This window comes from Loxodonta africana, chromosome 2, assembly GCF_030014295.1.
Source record: "Loxodonta africana isolate mLoxAfr1 chromosome 2, mLoxAfr1.hap2, whole genome shotgun sequence".
In the NCBI taxonomy this organism is placed as follows: domain Eukaryota; kingdom Metazoa; phylum Chordata; class Mammalia; order Proboscidea; family Elephantidae; genus Loxodonta; species Loxodonta africana.
Window position 1 is genome coordinate 139298762 of NC_087343.1, and position 20331 is coordinate 139319092.

The 20331-nt window shown below is 34.6% G+C and overlaps 1 protein-coding gene across 6 annotated transcripts in view; it reads right to left on the reverse strand.

The window, feature by feature from the left end:
• DMXL1 (Dmx like 1) overlaps positions 1-20331 on the reverse strand; it is a 171301-nt gene that overhangs the window by 13812 nt on the left and 137158 nt on the right. Inside the window, exons 34-39 of one of the 6 annotated variants that reach the window (XM_010590471.3) lie at positions 19519-19581; positions 14060-14146; positions 10092-10213; positions 9587-9728; positions 5350-5410; positions 1133-1260 (exon numbers count right to left, since the gene is read on the reverse strand). In XM_010590471.3, coding sequence (XP_010588773.1) covers positions 1133-1260; positions 5350-5410; positions 9587-9728; positions 10092-10213; positions 14060-14146; positions 19519-19581 — 603 coding nt within the window. Of the gene's footprint in view, positions 1-1132; positions 1261-3595; positions 3617-5349; positions 5411-9586; positions 9729-10091; positions 10214-14059; positions 14147-19518; positions 19582-20331 lie in introns of those variants that run through there. The other 5 variants (XM_064276034.1, XR_002785899.2, XM_010590465.3 and 2 more) reach the window with 5 other exon arrangements.

Here is a 20331-nt window from a genome sequence, read left to right on the forward strand (position 1 = left end):
GTCCTTTGGACCCAGGGTTCCTGAGATGAGAAGCTCCTAGGCCAGGGGAAGGCTGATGACAAGGACCTTCCCCCAGTGCCAACAGAGACAGAAAGCATTTCCCTGGCACCCTGAATTTAGACTGTGAGAAAATAAATTTCTGTTTGTTAAAGCCATCTATTTGTGGTATTTCTGTACTATCAGCACTAGATAACTAAAACAGCCCTAAAGACAAAGAAAACCAAAACCAAAGCCATTGCTGTCGAGTCCATTCCAACTCATAGTGACCCAAGAGGACAAAAGAGAATTGCCCCATAGGGTTTCAAAGGGGTAGCTGGTAGATTCAAACTGCTGACCTTTTGGTTAGCAGCTGAGCTCTTAACCACTGTGCCACCAGGGATCCTAAAGACAAAGAGCAGGTTGATTTGTTCTTTAATAGTGCTAGTGAGACGGTAGGGGCAGAGAGAGACAGTTTGAGGAAATGTAGATTATAACAAGTGAAGATAGGGATAATCTAGAGAAGGGGTTGGAAACTTTCTCTTAGAGAGTAAACAGAAAATATTTTAGGCTTGCTAACCATATGGTCTCTGTCCTCTTGAATTCTGCTGTTATAGTGGGAAATAAATCATAGAAAACATAAATAAATAGGCAGAGCAGTGCTCCACTAAAACTTTATTTATAAAAAAGTTGGTCAAGCCACAGTTTTCTGATGCCCTGCTCTAGAGCAATGCTTCTCAAAACTTCAATGTACGTACAAATCACCATAGTATATGGTTAAACCGCAAGCAGTGACTGCGTGGGTCTGGGTTGGGGAGCATACTCCACACTTCTAACAAGCTCCCAGATGATACCTGCATGCTGCTTAGTGCTGGACCATCCTCTGAATGGCAAAGTTCCAGAGGATAAAGAAAGTGAAGTGTTTACTAATAAAAAATGGATCTCTTAAAATCATTTAGTCCTTAAAAGTCACTTAAGTGAAAGGACTTCCAGGAAGAAGCAAATTAAATGTTCCTTGAAAGTATTAAAAAAAAAAAAAAATTCAGACAGATTAATACTTTACTACTAGCACAATGAGCTAGAAGCCCAAACTACTACTATTTAAAAACTTCTAATACAATCAAAGCATTTTTCCATTTACATTTCTAAATATTACCTTATTTCCCTGATAGTTAAATCTCATTCTTGTAACTCTTGAATTGCCACCAGATCGAAAACAGGTTATTTGCTGAGAATGGCCCCATTCAAACATTCTGACACTTCCATCTTGAGCTCCTGTCAGATCTGCATTGTAAAAGGGCAAAAAACTACAAATTCATTTCAAGAAGTTTTGGGAAAATTTTTTCAATCCAATGTGAAAATTTCTATGGAAGAAACACCGAAAAAATGATTCATGGTCCATTTCTATCAATTTATATTTATATGAAATTTCACTTGATTATTCTTCTTCATAAAAACAGTTATATGTACTTTCATTTGACTGAGAACATATCCTCAAAACCACAGAAGTATTTAAATCAGACATTGTATTCCTCTTTTAAATTATCTCAGTGGTCTTTTAATAGCTTTTAATAAATAATTTTTATAATAAATACTTAATATAACAAATTATTGGGATTCTCAAAGAGCCAATCTGTATCAGACAGGCTACTAATACTTAAATTTACACATTTTTCTCCAAAAAAGAAAACAAATACAATGCATCATTTCTAACAGTTATCCTAACTGACTCGATATCTCAAATACATAGGTCTTTGAAGAATACAGACAAGTGAAATAACTGCTGATTCTTCACTTTTCCATTTACTAATTGTGTGATACTAGGAAACTTAGTTACTCTCTTTGAACTTATTTCCTAACTCATAAAAGGGGAACAATGAGCTGTAAGTCACTGGAAATTTAGGAGACTTAAATGAGATAATTTATGTAAAGCACTTAGAAATATGCCTAATATAAAACATACATTCATGTACAATTATCAGTATTAATGTGGTGTAAGGATATTGAGAAATTTTATTAATGTATATAAAGCATCTAGCAAATTGCTGTCACATATTAGTCAGGTTTTCCTCATTTCTTTGCAAGTACATAAAATAAGTGGACTTTAATTATTTTGAAGTGTTTTATCATTTAGCTGGAGTAAGAGGGGAGTAAAATTTCTTGATACTGGAGTTGTTAACCTCTCTTCTTCTCCCAGTAGACTTCATTAGCTTAATAAAAATAAATTGGGCTAGCTGCATTTAAAAACCACTTACATTTTTCTGGTATTACTTATGATTTTATTTATTTGAAATAAATTCCTAATTATTAATACAGTAAAACCCATGAGAGCCAGACCTTGAGGGTATTCCCTTGTTTTACCTGGTTTGGCAAATTTTCCATCTTTGACAAGGTATAGTACTAGTACTTTTCTATCACTGTTTTTTAGTGGAAAATTTGAGTTTTCCTTCTCTGAGAGGTTTCCACCTTACAGAGGTTACAGCTCTTGCACATTTTACTGTAGCTGACATATAAAACGAAATAGGAACTCTGGTGGCACAGAGTTAAAGTACTTGGCTGTTAACCAAACGGTTGGCGGTTTGAACCCACCAGCCGCTTTGCAGGAGAAGGATGTGGCAGTCTGCTTCCGTAAAGATTACGGCCTTGGAAACCCAGTTCTACTCTGTCCTAAAAAAAAAAAAAAAAAAAAACCTACTCCCTTAAAAAAACAAAATAAAGATTCCTGCTAGAAAAGGCTATCATGTTTGGTAGAGGGACAGGGAAAAGGAGGAAAACCCTCAGTAAGATGACTGACACCATAACTGCAACAAGGACTCAAGCATACCAACCATCATAAAGATAGCATAGGACCAGGCAGTGTTTCATTCTGCTGTACATACAGCCGCCATGAGCTGGGGTGGACTCTGTGGCAACTAACAACAACAATAACATAATGAGCTTATCTGAGCAAATCCTCTTCCCTGACAACTGAAGAGTGTTACATCATACAGATAAAGAAAAAGTTAACTGCAATCTTAAAAATTTTGATATGTTTGTAACTTAAAAAAAAAAACCAGCATTTTCTTTTTAAGACTTCCATTTTCTAATTTGATCCAATCCTCTCCACCTACAGACTATAAAACTCATATTCAGAGAGAATGAGTGATCTATCACAAATAGGTATTTCAGTCTGGAACCTAAATCTTCCTTAACTTCCAGCACTATGTACTTTATATACAAAATAAGTTATTATTGTACTTATTTTTCCTTCCTATTAGATTGTGAATTCCCTGAGGCCAAAAACTGTGGTCCCTTTCATCATTTTCACTCAGCTAGGTACATATAGAACTTACCATATAATTTCAATAATATTTCTTGAAACAAAAGATATTATTTTGAAAGAGAAAATAAATGACCTCAGAAAGTATATACACATCATCCTAACTTCTAAAAATTTCTTTGGAGTAGAAGTCAAAAAGTAGCTTATAATGACTAAGAGTTTTTAAAGATCTACTGCAAGAAAGGAGCTATTTTGAAGTATTCGTACTTCAGAGTAAGATTTTTAAAAATTCTGTCTCGTAACATTTCTACTGCATAAAAAGCATTTATTGTTGAACTAAATTACTACCTTTTGGACTTGTCCATGAAATAAAGAGATATTCTGAAAAAAAAAATCTAGTGATTAATCAACTTTTCAAGTCTCTTATTTGCCAGTTATAGTGTTCTCTGAACAGATAAAGTACTTACCCCCAAACAGAAGTGATTTGATGTCACCTAATACCTTTGGTTTTAATACCTTTGAAAATAAGTTCATTAGTTACCTTTGAAGCTGGAACTACCTTTATTTATAGAGGATGTTCACTACAAACTATACAACTGTCAGGATATGTACTAAGTGGCTGAGAAAAAAATGAGGTCCCTTCAGTATCCCAGGAAACTTCCAATTTCTATGCATAAAGATAGATTTAGGCAATGCCAAACATTTCTTGCTGTAGAGAGTACTATCTAAAATGGCTATTATTTAAGCTTTGTGTATAAAACTGTTTTAACTCTTTACAGAGTTCATAATGGTTTTTTAGTTCTTACTTCACATTAGACTTACTTGTGGATGAAAAATACACATTTCTAAAAAAAAAACACATTTCTAGTGTTGAATAAATGCAATGTAGTGAAAACAGACTAACCCTTTGCCTCTAGCATAAGAGCAGAAGTTACTCTGTTCATTTGGAATATATTGTTATATTGAATGCTTTTTTTGGACCTTGATATTGAACTTTGGTATCAGATACCTATAGCACTTAATGATAATAATTAAGTAGAAAGCAACATTAATTTTGCAAATTTTAATTTTGCCAGATATTTCCCTTGAGAAAAGGTGGGAAACTTATTTATAGGTTATTAATATGTACTATTTTTGTTACTGTGTTGTAGGACAACTTGACGAAGAGTACAACTTAAAAATCACATAAAAAACAAAATATAAACTTGGAATATTTACATGGCAATGAGTATTGATTCCAGCCCACTAGTTAAATTTTAAAGTTTTGTCTCTTTCTCACTGTTTCAATACTTCCAATAAATTCCCCATTAAATAATTTCACTGCTAAACAAAGACGCACTTTTGAGATTCCTAGAAAGATTAACTGAAAATAAATAAATCACCTTAAAATATAAGGGCTTGCTAATAACCCTTTCTTATACTTATTATTAATGAGTCTGATAAAAGACAAACTGACAAAACTTTAGTAAGATATAACTTGATTGTATCAAACCAAACAAACTGCCATCAATTTGATCTGAACCCGTGGCGGCCCCACGTGTTTCAGAGTAGAACTGTGCTCCACAGGGTTTTCAGTGGCTGTGGTCTTTCGGAAGGAGATCGCCAGGGCTTTCTTCCTGTGCCTCTGGGTAGATTCAAATCGCAAACATTTTGGTTAACAGCTGAGTGCTTAAATGTTTGCATCATCCAGGGACGTTTAAACTGATTATGCTGAGACAATAAATGATCAAATTATAGTTATGGCCTACGTAATAAAAGATTGCAGTCATCCTATTATTAAAACAATAATTATCTATATAATTTAGCATTGTCTAAGGAGTCTATATATATAATGTTTAAAAATAAAATCTGCTAGCTTAAAAATGTGGTTAAAATGCTAAAAAATACTTCATTAAGTTAGCCTTCTCCATTAATTCAATAAATTTTTTTTCTCCTTTTATCCAGTTCTGATGAAGATTTTATTTGATCACATTCTCTACAAAAAATAGTAAAATAAATATTGAGTGTCTTTCAATTGAAACTAAAACCTTCCCATAAATTCCCTACTTAAGGAAAAAAAAGATGAAAAAAGACATAAGAATAAAAAGAACAAATGCTCGTTATTATCAACTTACAATAAGGAAGAGTTGGATGAGAAGTCATTCTTCTGACATTACTAATGGCTTTTTTAATCATCTGTTAACAAAGAAAAATTGTTCTTTTACACTCACTATAAAAGGTAGGATTAAATATTTAAATTGAGATGGAAAATTGAAATGACAATTATTTACTTATTTGTGATTTCATCTATGAGAGCTAAAAATACTGAAAATGATAACAAAAGTTAAATTTAATAAAGGAGCTCTTATATTTAAGTATACATACATTTTCTACATCACTGACTAGGATCTAAGAATAAATTCCCTTCAAGAATTTAGTCTTACCTCCTTCCTTGCCAATTCTTTTCTGATCCTATTAAACTTACGGGAATAATCCTGAATAGTATAAGGTTAAAAAGACAGGCAGAAGCATGTGAAAAAAGAAGAGGTAAACAGAAAACTGTATAAATTTTTTAATTGATAGCTTGGGACTGGTTATTTACTCATTTCTAAATCATGTTTTGAATGACTTAAGAAGCCTTTCAAGTAAGAGTAAAATAAATACATAAAATCAAAGGGAAAACTGTAATTTACCGAATACTTCCTATAATGCATACACCACCATAACTGTAGTTGCATGTTATCACAGTCTGTAGATTTTTTTGTGGTTCTTTTGGATTTTAAATTGTTTAAATCACCTAAAGTTGTAGGGAAGGTGGAGGTTGGCAGGGAGGGATGGACTAGGGTACCAGAGCTGGTAAAGGATAAAAAAAAAAACAGAAAGATACATATGGATGCAGTTATAGTCCAAAACAGCAGAAATTGGTAACAGAAAGTATTCCTTTTGTTGTTAGTATTCATAATTCCATAAAATAATAGGTTTAAGAAAATATTTTACCCATCCACTCCAACTCCCCCCAAAATGAAACCTGCTGAGTTTTACTTCAGTAAACTTCATGTTTAAATCTCATGTTTCTCTTAAAGAAAAGCCTAGAAGTTCCTGTGGCCTTATTTTCTCTTTTTTTTCTGACTAAAGTTACCAAAAGAAAACCAAGAGTAAAAAAATATACAAACACAGGTTAAGAAAAAGTTTCTGAAAGCATAAGTAGAATGTCAAAAAGCAAATAAACCATTAACTATTTTAGAAGATCCAATTAAAAAGGACAACTTTATTATATTGGTGTCTATTTCTGGAGGGTAGAGTGGGACAATCTGAATACCTATCATGTTCAAAAATCAAAATAACCTCAACTAAAAAGATGTCCTTCTAGGACTTAGAAAGGAAGAAAAATCAGTTCAGAAGAAATGACAAAGGTAGATTTTTGTATTATAATACATTGGAGTATAAACAAATATTTTTTGAGCACCTACTATGTCAAATACCATTCTAGTTACGGATCATTAGTATACAAAGGCAGACCAGCTCCAAGCTCTCAAAGAGCTTACATTCTATTAAGTACAAAAAAGACAAAAAAATAATGAATAGATGACCTCAAAAGCTGGTAAACAGTACAAAGATGCTAAAATGGAATAATACGAAGAACTAGATGGTGCCCGGTTACAAATAATGAGTGCCCTGACAAGGAACAGAACAGAAAACCCCTGAGGGAGCAGGAGAGCAGTGGGATGCAGACCCCAAATTCTCGTAAAAAGAGCAGAGTTAATGGTCTGACTGAGACTGGAAGGACCCCATTCGTCATGGGTCCCACAGGCCTTCTGTTAGCCCAGGACAGGAACCATTCCCAAAGTGAACTCTTCAGACAGGGATTGGACTGGACATTGGGTTGGAGAAGGATGCTAGTGAGGAGTGAGCTTCTTGGATCAGGTGGACACTTGAGACTATGTTGGCATCTCCTGTCTGGAGGGGAGATGAGAGGGTAGAGGGGGTTAGAAGCTGACAAAATGGATACAAAGAGAGTGGAGGGAGGGAGTAGGCTGTCTCATTAGGGGGACAGCAATTGGGAGTATGTAGAAAGATGTATATAAGTTTTTGTGTGAGAGACTGACTTGATTTGTAAACTTCCACTTAAAGCACAATAAAAAAAAAAAAAGAAGAAGAAATAATACGCTATTGGGTGAGTGGGAGGGGCCGGAGAAGGGCGGGTGCTTTCACTAGAGAAGCCAGTGAAGTCTCTGGAAATACGAGTAGAGATTTGAATGGTAAAATGAAGAGAAAGAGCATTTTAAGCAAAAGGCAGGCAAATGAGAAAACATGGCAATGAACTTGATGTGTTCAAGAGAAAGGTCAGTTTAAAGCAAAGACAATTACAGTATAGAATGAAGGAAGATGAGGCTGCAGAGGCAGGCAGGGGTTATTAGATCATGTTAAACCCGCTGCTGTCAATTCAATTCTAACTCACAGTGACCCTATACGACAGGGTAGAACTGCTCTATAGGGTTCCCACGGAGTGCTGGTGGATTCAAACTGCCGACTTTCTGGTTAGCAGTCGAACTCTTAGCCACTATGCCACCAGTTGTTTTTTCATAGTTGTATTTGGAAATCTGGAAGTTTTAAGCAGGGGAGCGGTAATCTGAATAATGCTTTAGAAAAGAGCACTCTAGCTGCTGTGTAGAGAACAAAGGGGACAAGCTTGGAGGTAGAGAGACCAGCAAGAAAGTTATTATAGAACTGTATCATATTCTCTGAAGCTGGAAATGGGAAAAAAAAAAGTGCTTATTGTAATATCCTTTGAATATCCTCTTTAAGTTTCCTTTTAAAAGATTGTACTATCAGTTGGCTCTACAAATAAATTTTAGGATGTCAACTGGAAAAAAAATTAACTACAACCAAGCATATTTCATTTGAATAATCCCTAGATTACTTTTCAAATTCTTTAATACAAAAACACTTGTACCTAAAGTCACTGAACTAAGGGACTGTAGGAATTTAAAACAAACTAAATCTGACATGGTGACCTAAGTTAAGTCACTTGATCTTTCTGAATCTCACATTTCATATGAAGAATGATAAATAGTAAATAATGGCTGTAACATATATCTCAAAGAATTGCAAGGTTATATCAGTTATAAAGAACTGCATTAAGTATAAAATAATGTAAAGTATTATTAAAGATGATTAAGACTTTACTTGAACACTTACCCTTACTAATTAGTAAAATAATTTTGGGGGGTATGGGAGAGGACAAGGAAAGCATTCCTCACATGTGGACATCATTACAGAACTTGTGAAACTGGGTGGTGGGGGACCCACCCAGGAAATCACTAAAAAAAATTTAATGGTGTTGGGTTTCTTTGGTTCTGTGTATCAATTCCTACACCCTAAATATCAATAAAGGAACCTCTTATAGGTACAAATATGGATTAATTTTAGGAGATCAGGGTCAAGTAGATGATACATCACTACAGAAAAAAATGTTTCTGTTCATCTGTATATTAGACAACTTTGCTTAATTTTCTTTTCAAATGAAAGCATATTATTCTCTATAATTCAAATGTAAAATTTTGAGCATGTAAAAACCCAAAACCTGCTGCTGTCGAGTTGATTACAACTCATCGCGACCCTATAGGACAGAGTAGAACTGCCCCATAGAGTTTCCAAGGAGCACCTGGTGGATTTGAACTGCTGACCTCTTGGTTAGCAGCCGTAAGCACTTAACCACTACACCACCACGGTTTCCGAATTTAAAAAAAAAAAAAAAGTTTTACAACTGCCTCCTTTGCCACGAGACCAGAAGAACTGGATGATACCCCACTCCCATTTCTGAACATTTTGATCCAAGATTCCATAGAAGAATCCTGACTGAAAAGGGAAAATGCAGAATAGAATTTCAAATTCTCATGGACTCTAGACTTTTTGGAGCCATGGAGGGGGGACGAACCCCTGAAACTAATGCCCTGAGAAAATCTTTAAACTTTAAACCAAAAATATATCCTGAAGTCATATTAAAACAATAGTTCAGCTTAACTAGTAACAAAGGTCTGCTTTGAGCATTATGGTCTTTGAAGAATTATCTATATGGGATCAAACTGACAATAGCAACTTGAAAGATTAGACAGGAATCTTATAAGGCAATGAGTTATGTAAGGAGGGAGGAATAACTCAGAAAAGAAAGGTGACAATGGTTGCACAACTTGAAGAACTGTCACTAAATTGTACCTGCAGAAACTGTTGATGTATTACTTTGCTGTGCATATTCTCAGCAACAAAATAAATTTAGAAGAAAAAAATGTTTTAAATAACCCTTTATCTATTAAGCTAGAGAGAAAAACAGGACATTTATACACAAACTTAAATATTTTTAACTTTACGTACCACAGATGCTCCTCTGCCAGTCTGTGTACTACCAAGCCATGGCATGTTGATTGGAGTACCAGGATTGCTGTGTGTATATGGTGTTGTACCTTGGACCGCTGTTAAATCGTCACGAGCGTGTACGACCAAGAAATCTTCTGAGCTATAATGGAATGTCAACCAGAATAAAAACAACTCATCAGGTTCTTTATTTCCTCTGTTACACCGGAAAGCTCTAACATTTAACTTTACATTTCCTTTTAAAATTTTCTTCAGTTCGTCTCTTAACTCATAGACAATGACTTCATACTCAAATGATTTCAGATCCCTTCACTTACTCCCTTCTAACCCTCAATTTCCTCCTTTGAAGCTCCTGCTTCCCTTCTTTAACTCTTTAGCACATATCAGCCTCAACTCTGCTTATGATCTCATTGTATTCTTTTAAAGAATCTTCTGAAAGTTAGAGTTCAGTGGATATAGACATTTGTTTTGCAAAGTTACTGAATAAAAAAAAGTGTAAGTGTACCCTTTGTTTTCTGTTTCTGTATCATCATCGACCCAAGTATAGATCTGCGTAGCCAGAATTCCAGAAACATCCAGTTCTTGAATGTCATGGCTGGAAGCAATTGCTATGCAGTTTCTATTTGCCTGAAACATAATCATATGCTCATTTCAAAATAAAATAGCACAACATGTATATGGGCCACTTCTGAACACAGAGATTACAAAACAGCATCTGGAAATAACGTCAAGGCATAGACTATATTCTTTCAAATGGATAGTTTAAATTAATTTTATCAGCTAAATTATTACCATTATATTCATAGCTTGAGGTCGGAGACATGTTTATGTTCCAAGAATTCAGGAGCATCCAAGAGAAAGCTAACTATAAATGGCAATACATGTACCATTTTATTTCCTCTCCCAACACTGTCTCTCTAGTCTGCTAATATTCTAGGCAGGAAAAGGTGAGGGAGATAAGGAACTCTAAACTAAATGAATAATGCTTAATTATTCAAATAAAATAATATTATTTTCTCCTAAACCCCCTTTAATCCTAGGGAAGAAAACAAGAAGTGGGAAAGTGTGATTCAAAGAACTTAATTTGGACTTTGCCCTTGGTTCCTGAGAGGTAAACCGTGGAATTTTTTCAGTGACTGAGGTGCCTGTATTATCTAAAACCTCCAGACAACACTTCAGGATTTGTATAAATGAGTAAGGGCCTAGTCAGGCCACAAAGACCATCTAGTTAGCTAACTTCAGGAAGAGACTGGGGGCATGATTTAATCAATTTTAAATACTCAATGAGGCTTCACTGAAGCCAGTGAAGGCTCTGGAAATGGCAGTTCCAAGAGCTTCCTGGTTAGTGAAAGACATCAATACACATGGGAGGGTAGCATGTCCTCTTTGGGACACAGAAACTCTGTGTTGGCAACCCTCCTGGACCTTGCCCCATGTATTTCTAATTTATGCTAATCCTGATTTATATCCTTTTGCTATTATAAATCTGTAAGTGTAGTGCTTTTTGTGAGTTTTGTGAGTCATTCCGGTGAATTACAGAACCCATAAAAGTGGGAACCAGCAAGTGAAAGTGAGGGAACCCAGGGGAGGCCCCCAAGCTTGCAATCTGAAGAGGTAGTAGGAAAACCCCAAATCTGTGGCCAGCAAATCATAAGTAAGGATATTGTATGCATTCCTGAGCTTGCAGCTGGCCTCTGCCTATTTGGCAGTTTGAAGTATGGTGTACTTTTAACTTGTGAGATCTGACCTAGCCCCAGGTGGGTACAGTCAGAGATAGGTGTCATGTGGGTTGCTGGTGTCAGAACTGAACAGAGAAGTGGAAGGTGGGGATTTGTTATATCCTCACAGTTGGGAACAGAATAGTGGGATTCTGATATTTCCACACAACAGTTGATGTGTGAAGACTGATTTATTATCCTTCTTGCAGAAAGGGGTTGAAAAAGAATGGGTGATGTATACCAGAGGAAATCATAAATGAATAGTCACCTTAAATCATATTAAAACTTTTTTTTTTTTTTTTTATTAAAAATGCACATCTTTAAAACAGAACACTTGGGGGAGATATTGACAAGAAAGAGAAGATAGTATTAATATTTCTATTACACAAAATGCTAATATGAACCAGTAAGAAAAAACTAAGAGCCCTGATATAAATGGAAAAAAATCATATAAAGCCTGTTGGGAGACAATTCTTGATGGGTCTCTCTATTTCTGCACATCTACTGCATCACTGACGGCCCTTTGTTCTGGAGTATTATTTCAAGGATGTTTGTATGCAGCAGTCTCTTCCCTCCAGAGCCACGAGCAAGTCGGCTTAAAGCCTTGGACGATAGACATAGTTTTCCCCTCTGGAGCAAAGGGCAGGCATGCTTACTGTCCATTAGAAAAGATTTGTGTTCCGTAAATTCAGTGTTTCTCTCCTTTAATGCAATTCATTGCATGTCCAGGTATCGTTTGAACCTCTTTCTATAACTCCGTAGGAAATGGACTCAGGGAACAAGGGCAAAAACTGACATTTTGGCTACTTGGTGTTAGTAATATAATCCACATCTAAACAAATGGCAAGAAGTTTAACCTCACTGGCAAATTTTTTTTTTTTTTTTAAATGTGGATTAAAGCACAAGGTGTCTGCTAAGGATTGAATTGTGTTCCCCGAAAATATTTACTGAAATCCTACCCCCTGTACCTGTGGATGTGATCCTTTCTGGAAATAGAGTTTCTTTTTTGTTACGTTAATAAAGTCATTATCCGAGTAGGGTAGGTCCTAAACCTATCGTTATAAAAAATGCAAAACAGACACACAGAGACACACACAGGGGAAGAGGAAGACAGATGACAGAGACAGATGCATCTGCAAGCCCAGGAATGCCAAGGATTGCTGGCAGCTGCTAGAAACTGAAAGAGACACAAAAGGACCTCCCTGGAAAGCCACAACTTGAATAGACTTCTAGAATCCTGAACTGTGAGAAATAAATTTCTGCTTTTTAAAGCCACCCACTTATGGTATTTCTGTTACAGTAGCACTAAGTAACCAAGACAGTGCCATCTCTCAGCTATAAATCTAGCAAGAATGCAAAAAAATACTACCAAATCTGGAGAAATAAAAATTAGGCACACTCCTACACAAAGAATGGCAAACTTTATACATACGAATGTTTATTATATACATTAAAAAATAAAAACAAAAAAAAAACCTAGTTTGTTCGCACAGCACAGAATACTTATAACATTTTATGGGGGGAGGGGTACAGATATTATAGGGCATAGATAATAATTTTTATATTTGAGGGCCTCTAGAAAAAGAACCATGTCATCTAAGTATTATTACATGAGAACTGCCTGGCTAAGGTGCTGATTCTAGACTTGCCTGCCTTGAACAGAACTAATCATCGCTCAGGGATGTCTCTGAGAGGAAGGACACAGGGGAATATGAGGACAGAATAACAAAGAACCTAGGAGAAATGGAAGAAAAGACAGACAGAACAGTAAGACGGAGAAGCAGCTGTTGAAAGGATTATTGAATAGCTAACATTATTCAGTAGAATATACATCCAAGAAATGGAAATTTGTAAAAGATCACATTATATAAAAATCTGAGTTAAAAAAAAATAGTACTAGATTAAAATTACTTTTATGAATGGGAATACATATATATATTTATATATATCTAAGTTAATATAAAGGAAAGGAAACCAAAAGTGGCTAGAAGTCACTAGAAGTGACTAGAAACTTTACAGTAATAAGGCAATGAGGGAAGAAAGAAGATTAAAATGACTAAGATAAGTTTCAATCTTAGACTGCTGGGCCTAAGATTGCTCTTCTGTGAGGGGCTTATAGACATCTCTAAGGAGAATGTTATTTAGGAGGCTAAGGAGTACAAGGAAAACACACTAGTTGGGTACTTACCGGAGCTATAACTCAAAGAGGGAGAATTTCTATGAATTACATGTGAGCTTGAACTTTATCAAATATAAGAGCCACTTTCAATATATTCATTTAAGAAAGTGAAAAACCTTTTCTTTGTGTTAGCTGCTATAACATGTTGTATAAATCTAAAAAACCCAAAACCTAACCTGCTGCCATGGAGCCAATTCCAACTCATACGGACCCTACAGGATAGAGTAGAATTGCCCCATATGGTTTCCAAGGAGCACCTGGTGGATTCAAACTGCTGACCTTTTGGTTAGCAGCCATAGCTCTTAACCACTACACTACCAGGGGTTCCATAAGTTCTAAAGGCTACTGCATATATAAATACTTGACACTTCCCTGTATAGTAAGAAAACATTATCTGTTATATACACAAAATTATATAAGAATGACTTACATTATCAAATGATACAATTATTTTATAAAATTAAAAAAAATATTCAGATTGAAATTTAAGGAGAAGTAGCTTTTGGAAACAGAAAAACTGATACTGAGAAAATAGACACTTTCCAACTGTGAAAAGAAAAATGTCTAAGTACTTACTTTATTAACAGCAAAGGCAGTAATGATATCAGATTCCTTATGAATAATTCTTGCTTTACCTCCAGGATATCCCAAATCTGCTTCTATCTAAATAGAGAGAAATAAAATATAATAAGATAGTGATTATAGTACACTATAGTACATAAATGACATTATCTGTTATTTAATACCTGCATAAATTATCTTAAAATATATTTCAGACTTTTTTTTACCAAAAGAACTATTTTAAATGCTTATCATCCTTGAAAAAAAAATTTTTATTTTACAAGGGAATTTAAATTTTTTTCAAACTTACTTTTTCACACATAAAAGGACAGTAGATCTAACACACAACTTTATCAATTGGTTATTCTCCCAAGCTACAATGAATTGACTGTAAAAGACAGAGGTATTCTAAGCATTTAATTACATTAATCCTATCATTAATAAAGAGCTTAGGTTTTATTCTAAGACTGGGAATAATTAAAGTAAGATTTATTTACCAAGTTTCTAAGTATTATAATTCTTTAATAGTGTTATAAATATTAAAAGGCCAGACAGTTGGTATTTTAGGCTATGTGGACCCCAGGGTAGCTATTTTTTTTTTCTTTTTAAACAATCCTTTAGAAATGTAAAGATCATTCTTAGCTCATGAGCTACACAAAAAAACAGACCGTGGACTGCATATGGCTGGCTGGCTGTAATTTATCAATTCTTAGTCTAAAATAACTTTCAGCTTATGGAAGAGAAACCTGAAACCCTGAAAGGCATAGTAATTTGCCCAAGTTAATAACCATTTTAGTAGCTGAATAATCCATAATTCATTATACTTTAATGTATTTGACCTTCTGTTTACCTTAGATAAGAGGTATACAATATCTTTCAACTCAGAAGGACTACTATATAAAAATCAACATTTAGTAAAATAAACTAAGGTAAAAAGAGAAGGTAATTATTAGGAGTTGACAAAATTATTTAATGTAGGACATCATTTCATTTTATCTTCTATAATTTTTAATTGTGTTTATTTTGACAGCAAAGCAATGTGATCCGTGGGGGGTTGAAATGAAATATTGGAAGGTTGAGGAGAGAGGGGAAAAGTTGGGAAACTGAAAAAAAGAATGAAAAACCAAATATGCCCTAGAGTAGTTACTAATGATTGCAGGCTAACTTGAGATGGCTGGTTGGTTTGCGTTTTTCTCCATCACTGCTCGGGATTTTTCAAGGCAAGTACAATATAGGGAGAATAGGGCAAACAGTTAGGGGTGTATGTAAAGGAGTGATCATAATGACGGATTGTGGAATCTAACCTGGGAAAGGAAGGAAGTAGGGACCTGATATGGTCAGCTAAAATTAGATGCAGAACTTGGCATGTGCTACGAACTAATTTAATTTGCTAAAGGCCACACAACACAAAATCATTGTAAAAAATCATGATGAATACAGTCCTAAATGTCTAGTAAATGTTAAAGGCTGAAGTCATGCTTTGTAAAATCTGATTGGGCTGGATACTTAATGGTGAAAGACTGTTTCCTCTTAAGATCAGGAATAAGGTAAGAAAGTCTGCTTGTACCACGTGCACTCAATGTTGAATTGGAAGTTCTGACTAGTGTAATAAGGCAAGAAAACTAAATAAAAGCGTCCACATTGGAAAGGAATTAGTAAAATTCTCTGTATTTTCAGACAACATGATCATATATGTATGGCATCTATAAAAAAGCTACTGGAAGTTAATAAGGAAGTTTAGCAAGGCTGCAAGATATAAGATCAACACACAAAAATCAATTTTAATTCTATATGCAAGTGAACAGTTAAAAAATGAAATTAGAAAATGCTATTTATAATAGCATCAAAAATATGAAATACTTAGGGATAAATATGACAAAAGCTGTGTAATGCCTGTACAATGAGACATACGAAATACTATACTTATAAATAAATAAAGAGAGACACCATATCCATGGATTGCAAGGCTAAAAAAAAATGTTTCCCCCCATAGGGACATTATAGGACAGAGTAGAACTGGCCCATAGGGTTGGAAAGCTTAATATTGAGGTCTTTTTTTTTTTTCTTTGCGGAAAGTGATAAACAGATGCTAAAAATTCACATGGAAAAGTGAAAAAAAAAAAAAAAGTAAAAAAACCCTAGAAATGCTAAAACAACCTTGACTTAAACTACCTGACTTCAAGATTTACTAGAAAACTACAGTAATCAAGACAGTTAGGTATTAGATAAAGACATACAAATAAATCAATGGACCAAAATACAGAGTCTAGAAATAGACCCACACATACATGACAAGTGATTTTTGAAAAAGGAGCAAATACAATTCAGTGAATGAAAGGATCAATTGACTGTTGTTGCTAGTAGCTGCTGAGTCAGCTCTGACTCGTGGCAACCCCATGTACAGCACAAGGAAATGCTGCCTGGTCCTGCTCCATCTTCATGATCACTGGCATGCTCCAGTCCATCGCTGTGGCTACTATGTTTTCAGTGTCTTCCAACCTAAGGGGCTCATCTTCTACCACTATATTGGACAGTATCCTGTTGTGATTAATAGGGTTTCCACTGGCAAATTTTCAAAAGTAGATCCCCAGGCCTTTCTTTCTAATCTGTCCTAGTCTGGAAGCTCTGCTGAAACCTATCCACCATGGGTGACCCTGCTGGTATTTGAAATACCAGTGGCTTAGCTCCCAGCAACACAGCAACATGGAAGGCACCACAGGATGACAAACTGAGCGATGGGTGGAATCAGTTGATACACAAAAACAAATTAAAAAACAAAACAAAAACCCAGAACTGTAATTCATACTTTGGACCATATAACTCAAAATGGATCATAATCTAAATATAAAACATATACTATAAAACATCTACAACAAAATGTAGGTGAAAATCTTTGTGATCTTAGGTTAAGCAAAGACTTATTAGATAACGACTCGAAAAGCACAATCCATAAACAGAACAAACTGATTCACTGGACCTCATCAAAGTTAAGAACTTCTGCACTTCAAAACACACTGCTGATAGAGAATGAAAATGTTTACAATATCTGATAAATGACTTGTATTAATAATACAGAAAGAGCTCCATAAGAAAACTAGTAAGCTAATACATTTGAGCAGACGCTTCAACAAAAAGATATATAAATGTCAAAAAGGCACATTATAGGATGCTCAATGCAAATTAAAACCACAATGAGCTATCACTACATATCTATTAAAAATGGCTAAAATAAAAGGGCTCACCACGCCAAGTGCTGGTGAGGACGTTGAGCAACTGGGATTTCGTACACTGCCGGTGAAAATGTAAAGTGGCACAACCACCTTAGAAAACAGTTGAATAGTTTCTTAGAAATTCAGCCTACCCTGTGATATAGCCATTCCACTCCTACACGTTTACACAAGAGAAATAAAAGAATATGTTCTTATATATATACTTACTTATACTTTGTATATTCAGAGCAGATTTAAAAATAGCCCCAAAATGGAAACAATGAAAATGTTCATCAATGGGTAATGGATAAACAAATTGTGGTATATGCATACAGTGGAATACTCCTCAGCAATAACAAAGAATGAATTACTGAAACACACAACAACATGGATGAATCTCAAAGTACTTATGCTGAGTAAAAGGACACAGGCCAAAAAAAAAGCATGCACTGTATGATTCAATTTTAGAGTTCCAATAAATGCAAATTACTCCATAGTGGTTTGCCTGGGAAGGAAGAAGGTAGGAAGAGAGGGAAAGGGACGGATTAAAAGGGGAACAATAAAATTTTTTCAGGGGGTAATGACAGATGTATTCATTACCTTGATTGTAGTGATGGTTTCATGAGTGTATATATATGCCAACAGTTATCAAGCCATACACTTTAAACAAATGCAATTAAGCATACTAATAACCACTGCCCATCTGTCAGTTTGTCATACTGTGGTGCCTCACGTGTTGCTTATGATGTTGGAAGCTATGCATACCAGTATTTCAAATACTAGCAGAGTTACCCAGGGTGGAGAGGTTTCCGAGAAGCTTCCAGACTAAGACTAGAAAGAAAGATCTAGAGATCTACTTTTGAAAATCTGCCAATGAAAACCTTATGGATCACAGAATATTGTCTGAGACTTTGACTTTTCATCAAGAGGGACTGACTGGTGGAGAAGGATATCATATTTGGTAAAGTGGAGGGCCAGTAAAGACAAGGCAGATCCTTAATGAGATGAACTGATACAATCGCTGTAACAATGGGCTCAAACAGACCAATGATCATGAAGATGGCACAGGACCATGCAATGTTTCATTCTGTTATGTGTGGGGTTACCATGAGTTGGAGTCAACTCGATGGAAACCAACAATGACACACCGAATAAAGCTGTTTGTTTAAAAAAAAAAAAAAAAACTGTAGCAAAGGGCTTTGAAAATTCTGGCCAGAAATGGTTATCATGTTAACAAAAAAGAATGAATAACTGCATTTTGATGTAGCACAGAGATGAGTACAGAAATACAACAGTCAGTATACTAACATTTTATAAGTAGTATCAAAAGAAAAATCTTTGGATAAGAATTCCTTATAACATACAGACTGTAATAAGTAATAATTATCTAGGCAAATTAACTGGATTAAAAGTTTGAGTCATATTCTCTCAAAACCTACAAAGGCCATTAGAAATTTCCTAAATATGGACTACATGAAATTTTTTTTTTAGTTACAATGCAAATTTGACATGAAATTAGTCTTTTTTACTAAATGTAAGAATTATTTCTTACATTCTACTAAAATATTCCTTTTGGGGAAGAATAAGAAGTGGGAATCATGTAGCCTTAAAAAAAACCTTCAGAAAAATTTTTCCCTCTAAAATCATTCTGCTGAGATTGTCTTAAAATAAATGAACCATGCCTAATATGAAAACATTGGTTATATCTCTTATGTAATAAAATCATATTTGAATATGTGATCATAGGACACGTAGCAGTTATTTTATGATTTATTTATACATTTAAAAATTCTTATACCTTGTGCTTCTCTTTTGAAATTCTTCAACTACTTGTACTTACTGTGCCCAAGGCATTGCCCTATATGCTATCCCTACCAATAAAATAAATGCCATGTAATAATGTTCTATTTTAAGGAATTAATATTATAGGAGTGAAACTTAACTTAAAAAATGATACTTGCAGAAACAAAACAATACTACTATTCAATACTGTAATTACATTTATGAAGAACTTTAGCTGTATTTAGACAGAAAAAGCTACAGCCAAAACAAGATACATTCAACTCCCTTTAAAATTGCATTTTCTTATTTAACAAAGCAGAAACAATATTTTAAATTTTAATATTTGTTATTAAAATAAAAAAACTGAAAGAATAATAATTTAATTTCACTGGAAAAAAATCCAGATCAAAACTAAAATGCAAACAATTTGTTTTTCTCTTTAGAGAATGCAATTTCTAATTTCAGTTGAATGCTATTTTGTACCTGATTGATGTTTGGCTCCTCCATCATAGAATTTTTGATGGTTTCATTGTTGTCCTCTAATGACTTCATCAAAAAAGAATAACCACACGACAAAGAGTAAAGGCGAGATGTAACACGTAAAATACTGGGGATACTGTTTAAAATAATATTTTTAACCAAACTTACTAGAAGACGACACTGCACTGAATTATTATATTTTAAACTTAATATACCTTAAAAGAAGCACGTATGAAGTGCATGGTTAGGGGGTTGAGAAAGCTTCATTTTTCAGAGCTCCTTACCCACCACTACAGATATTAAAATAAATAAATAAAAACCTGTTGGCTTTGGACTCGATTCCAATGCAAAGTGACCCTACACGACAGAGCTGAACTGCCCCGTGGGGTTTCCAAGGAGTGCCTGGTGAATTGGAACTGCCAACCTTTTGGTTACCAGCTGTAGCTTTTAACCACTACACCACCAGGGTTTCCACTGTAGATTTTAGCACTTGTTAAAGAAAAGAGTTTGTTCAAGACTTTAGTTTTTCTCAGAGAAATGAAAAACAAACAGAAAAAGAAATTGGAGACAAAAATAGCAGCTATCAAAATTTTATGTTGGGAATGGTGCATACATATTTGCAGACATCTGTAATTAATTTCCACAAATAGGGTGGATCTTCTATTTAAAGAATGCACGTGTCAGTAAACCACATTATACAGGAAAAGAAAAGACCTGAAGATACACAAGGATTTTAGAATCAGATGAAGAAGGAACTGTAAAACAATTTTCAAAGACATAAGGAGAAAACAAACAAGAGTAGTCTACATATTCTCC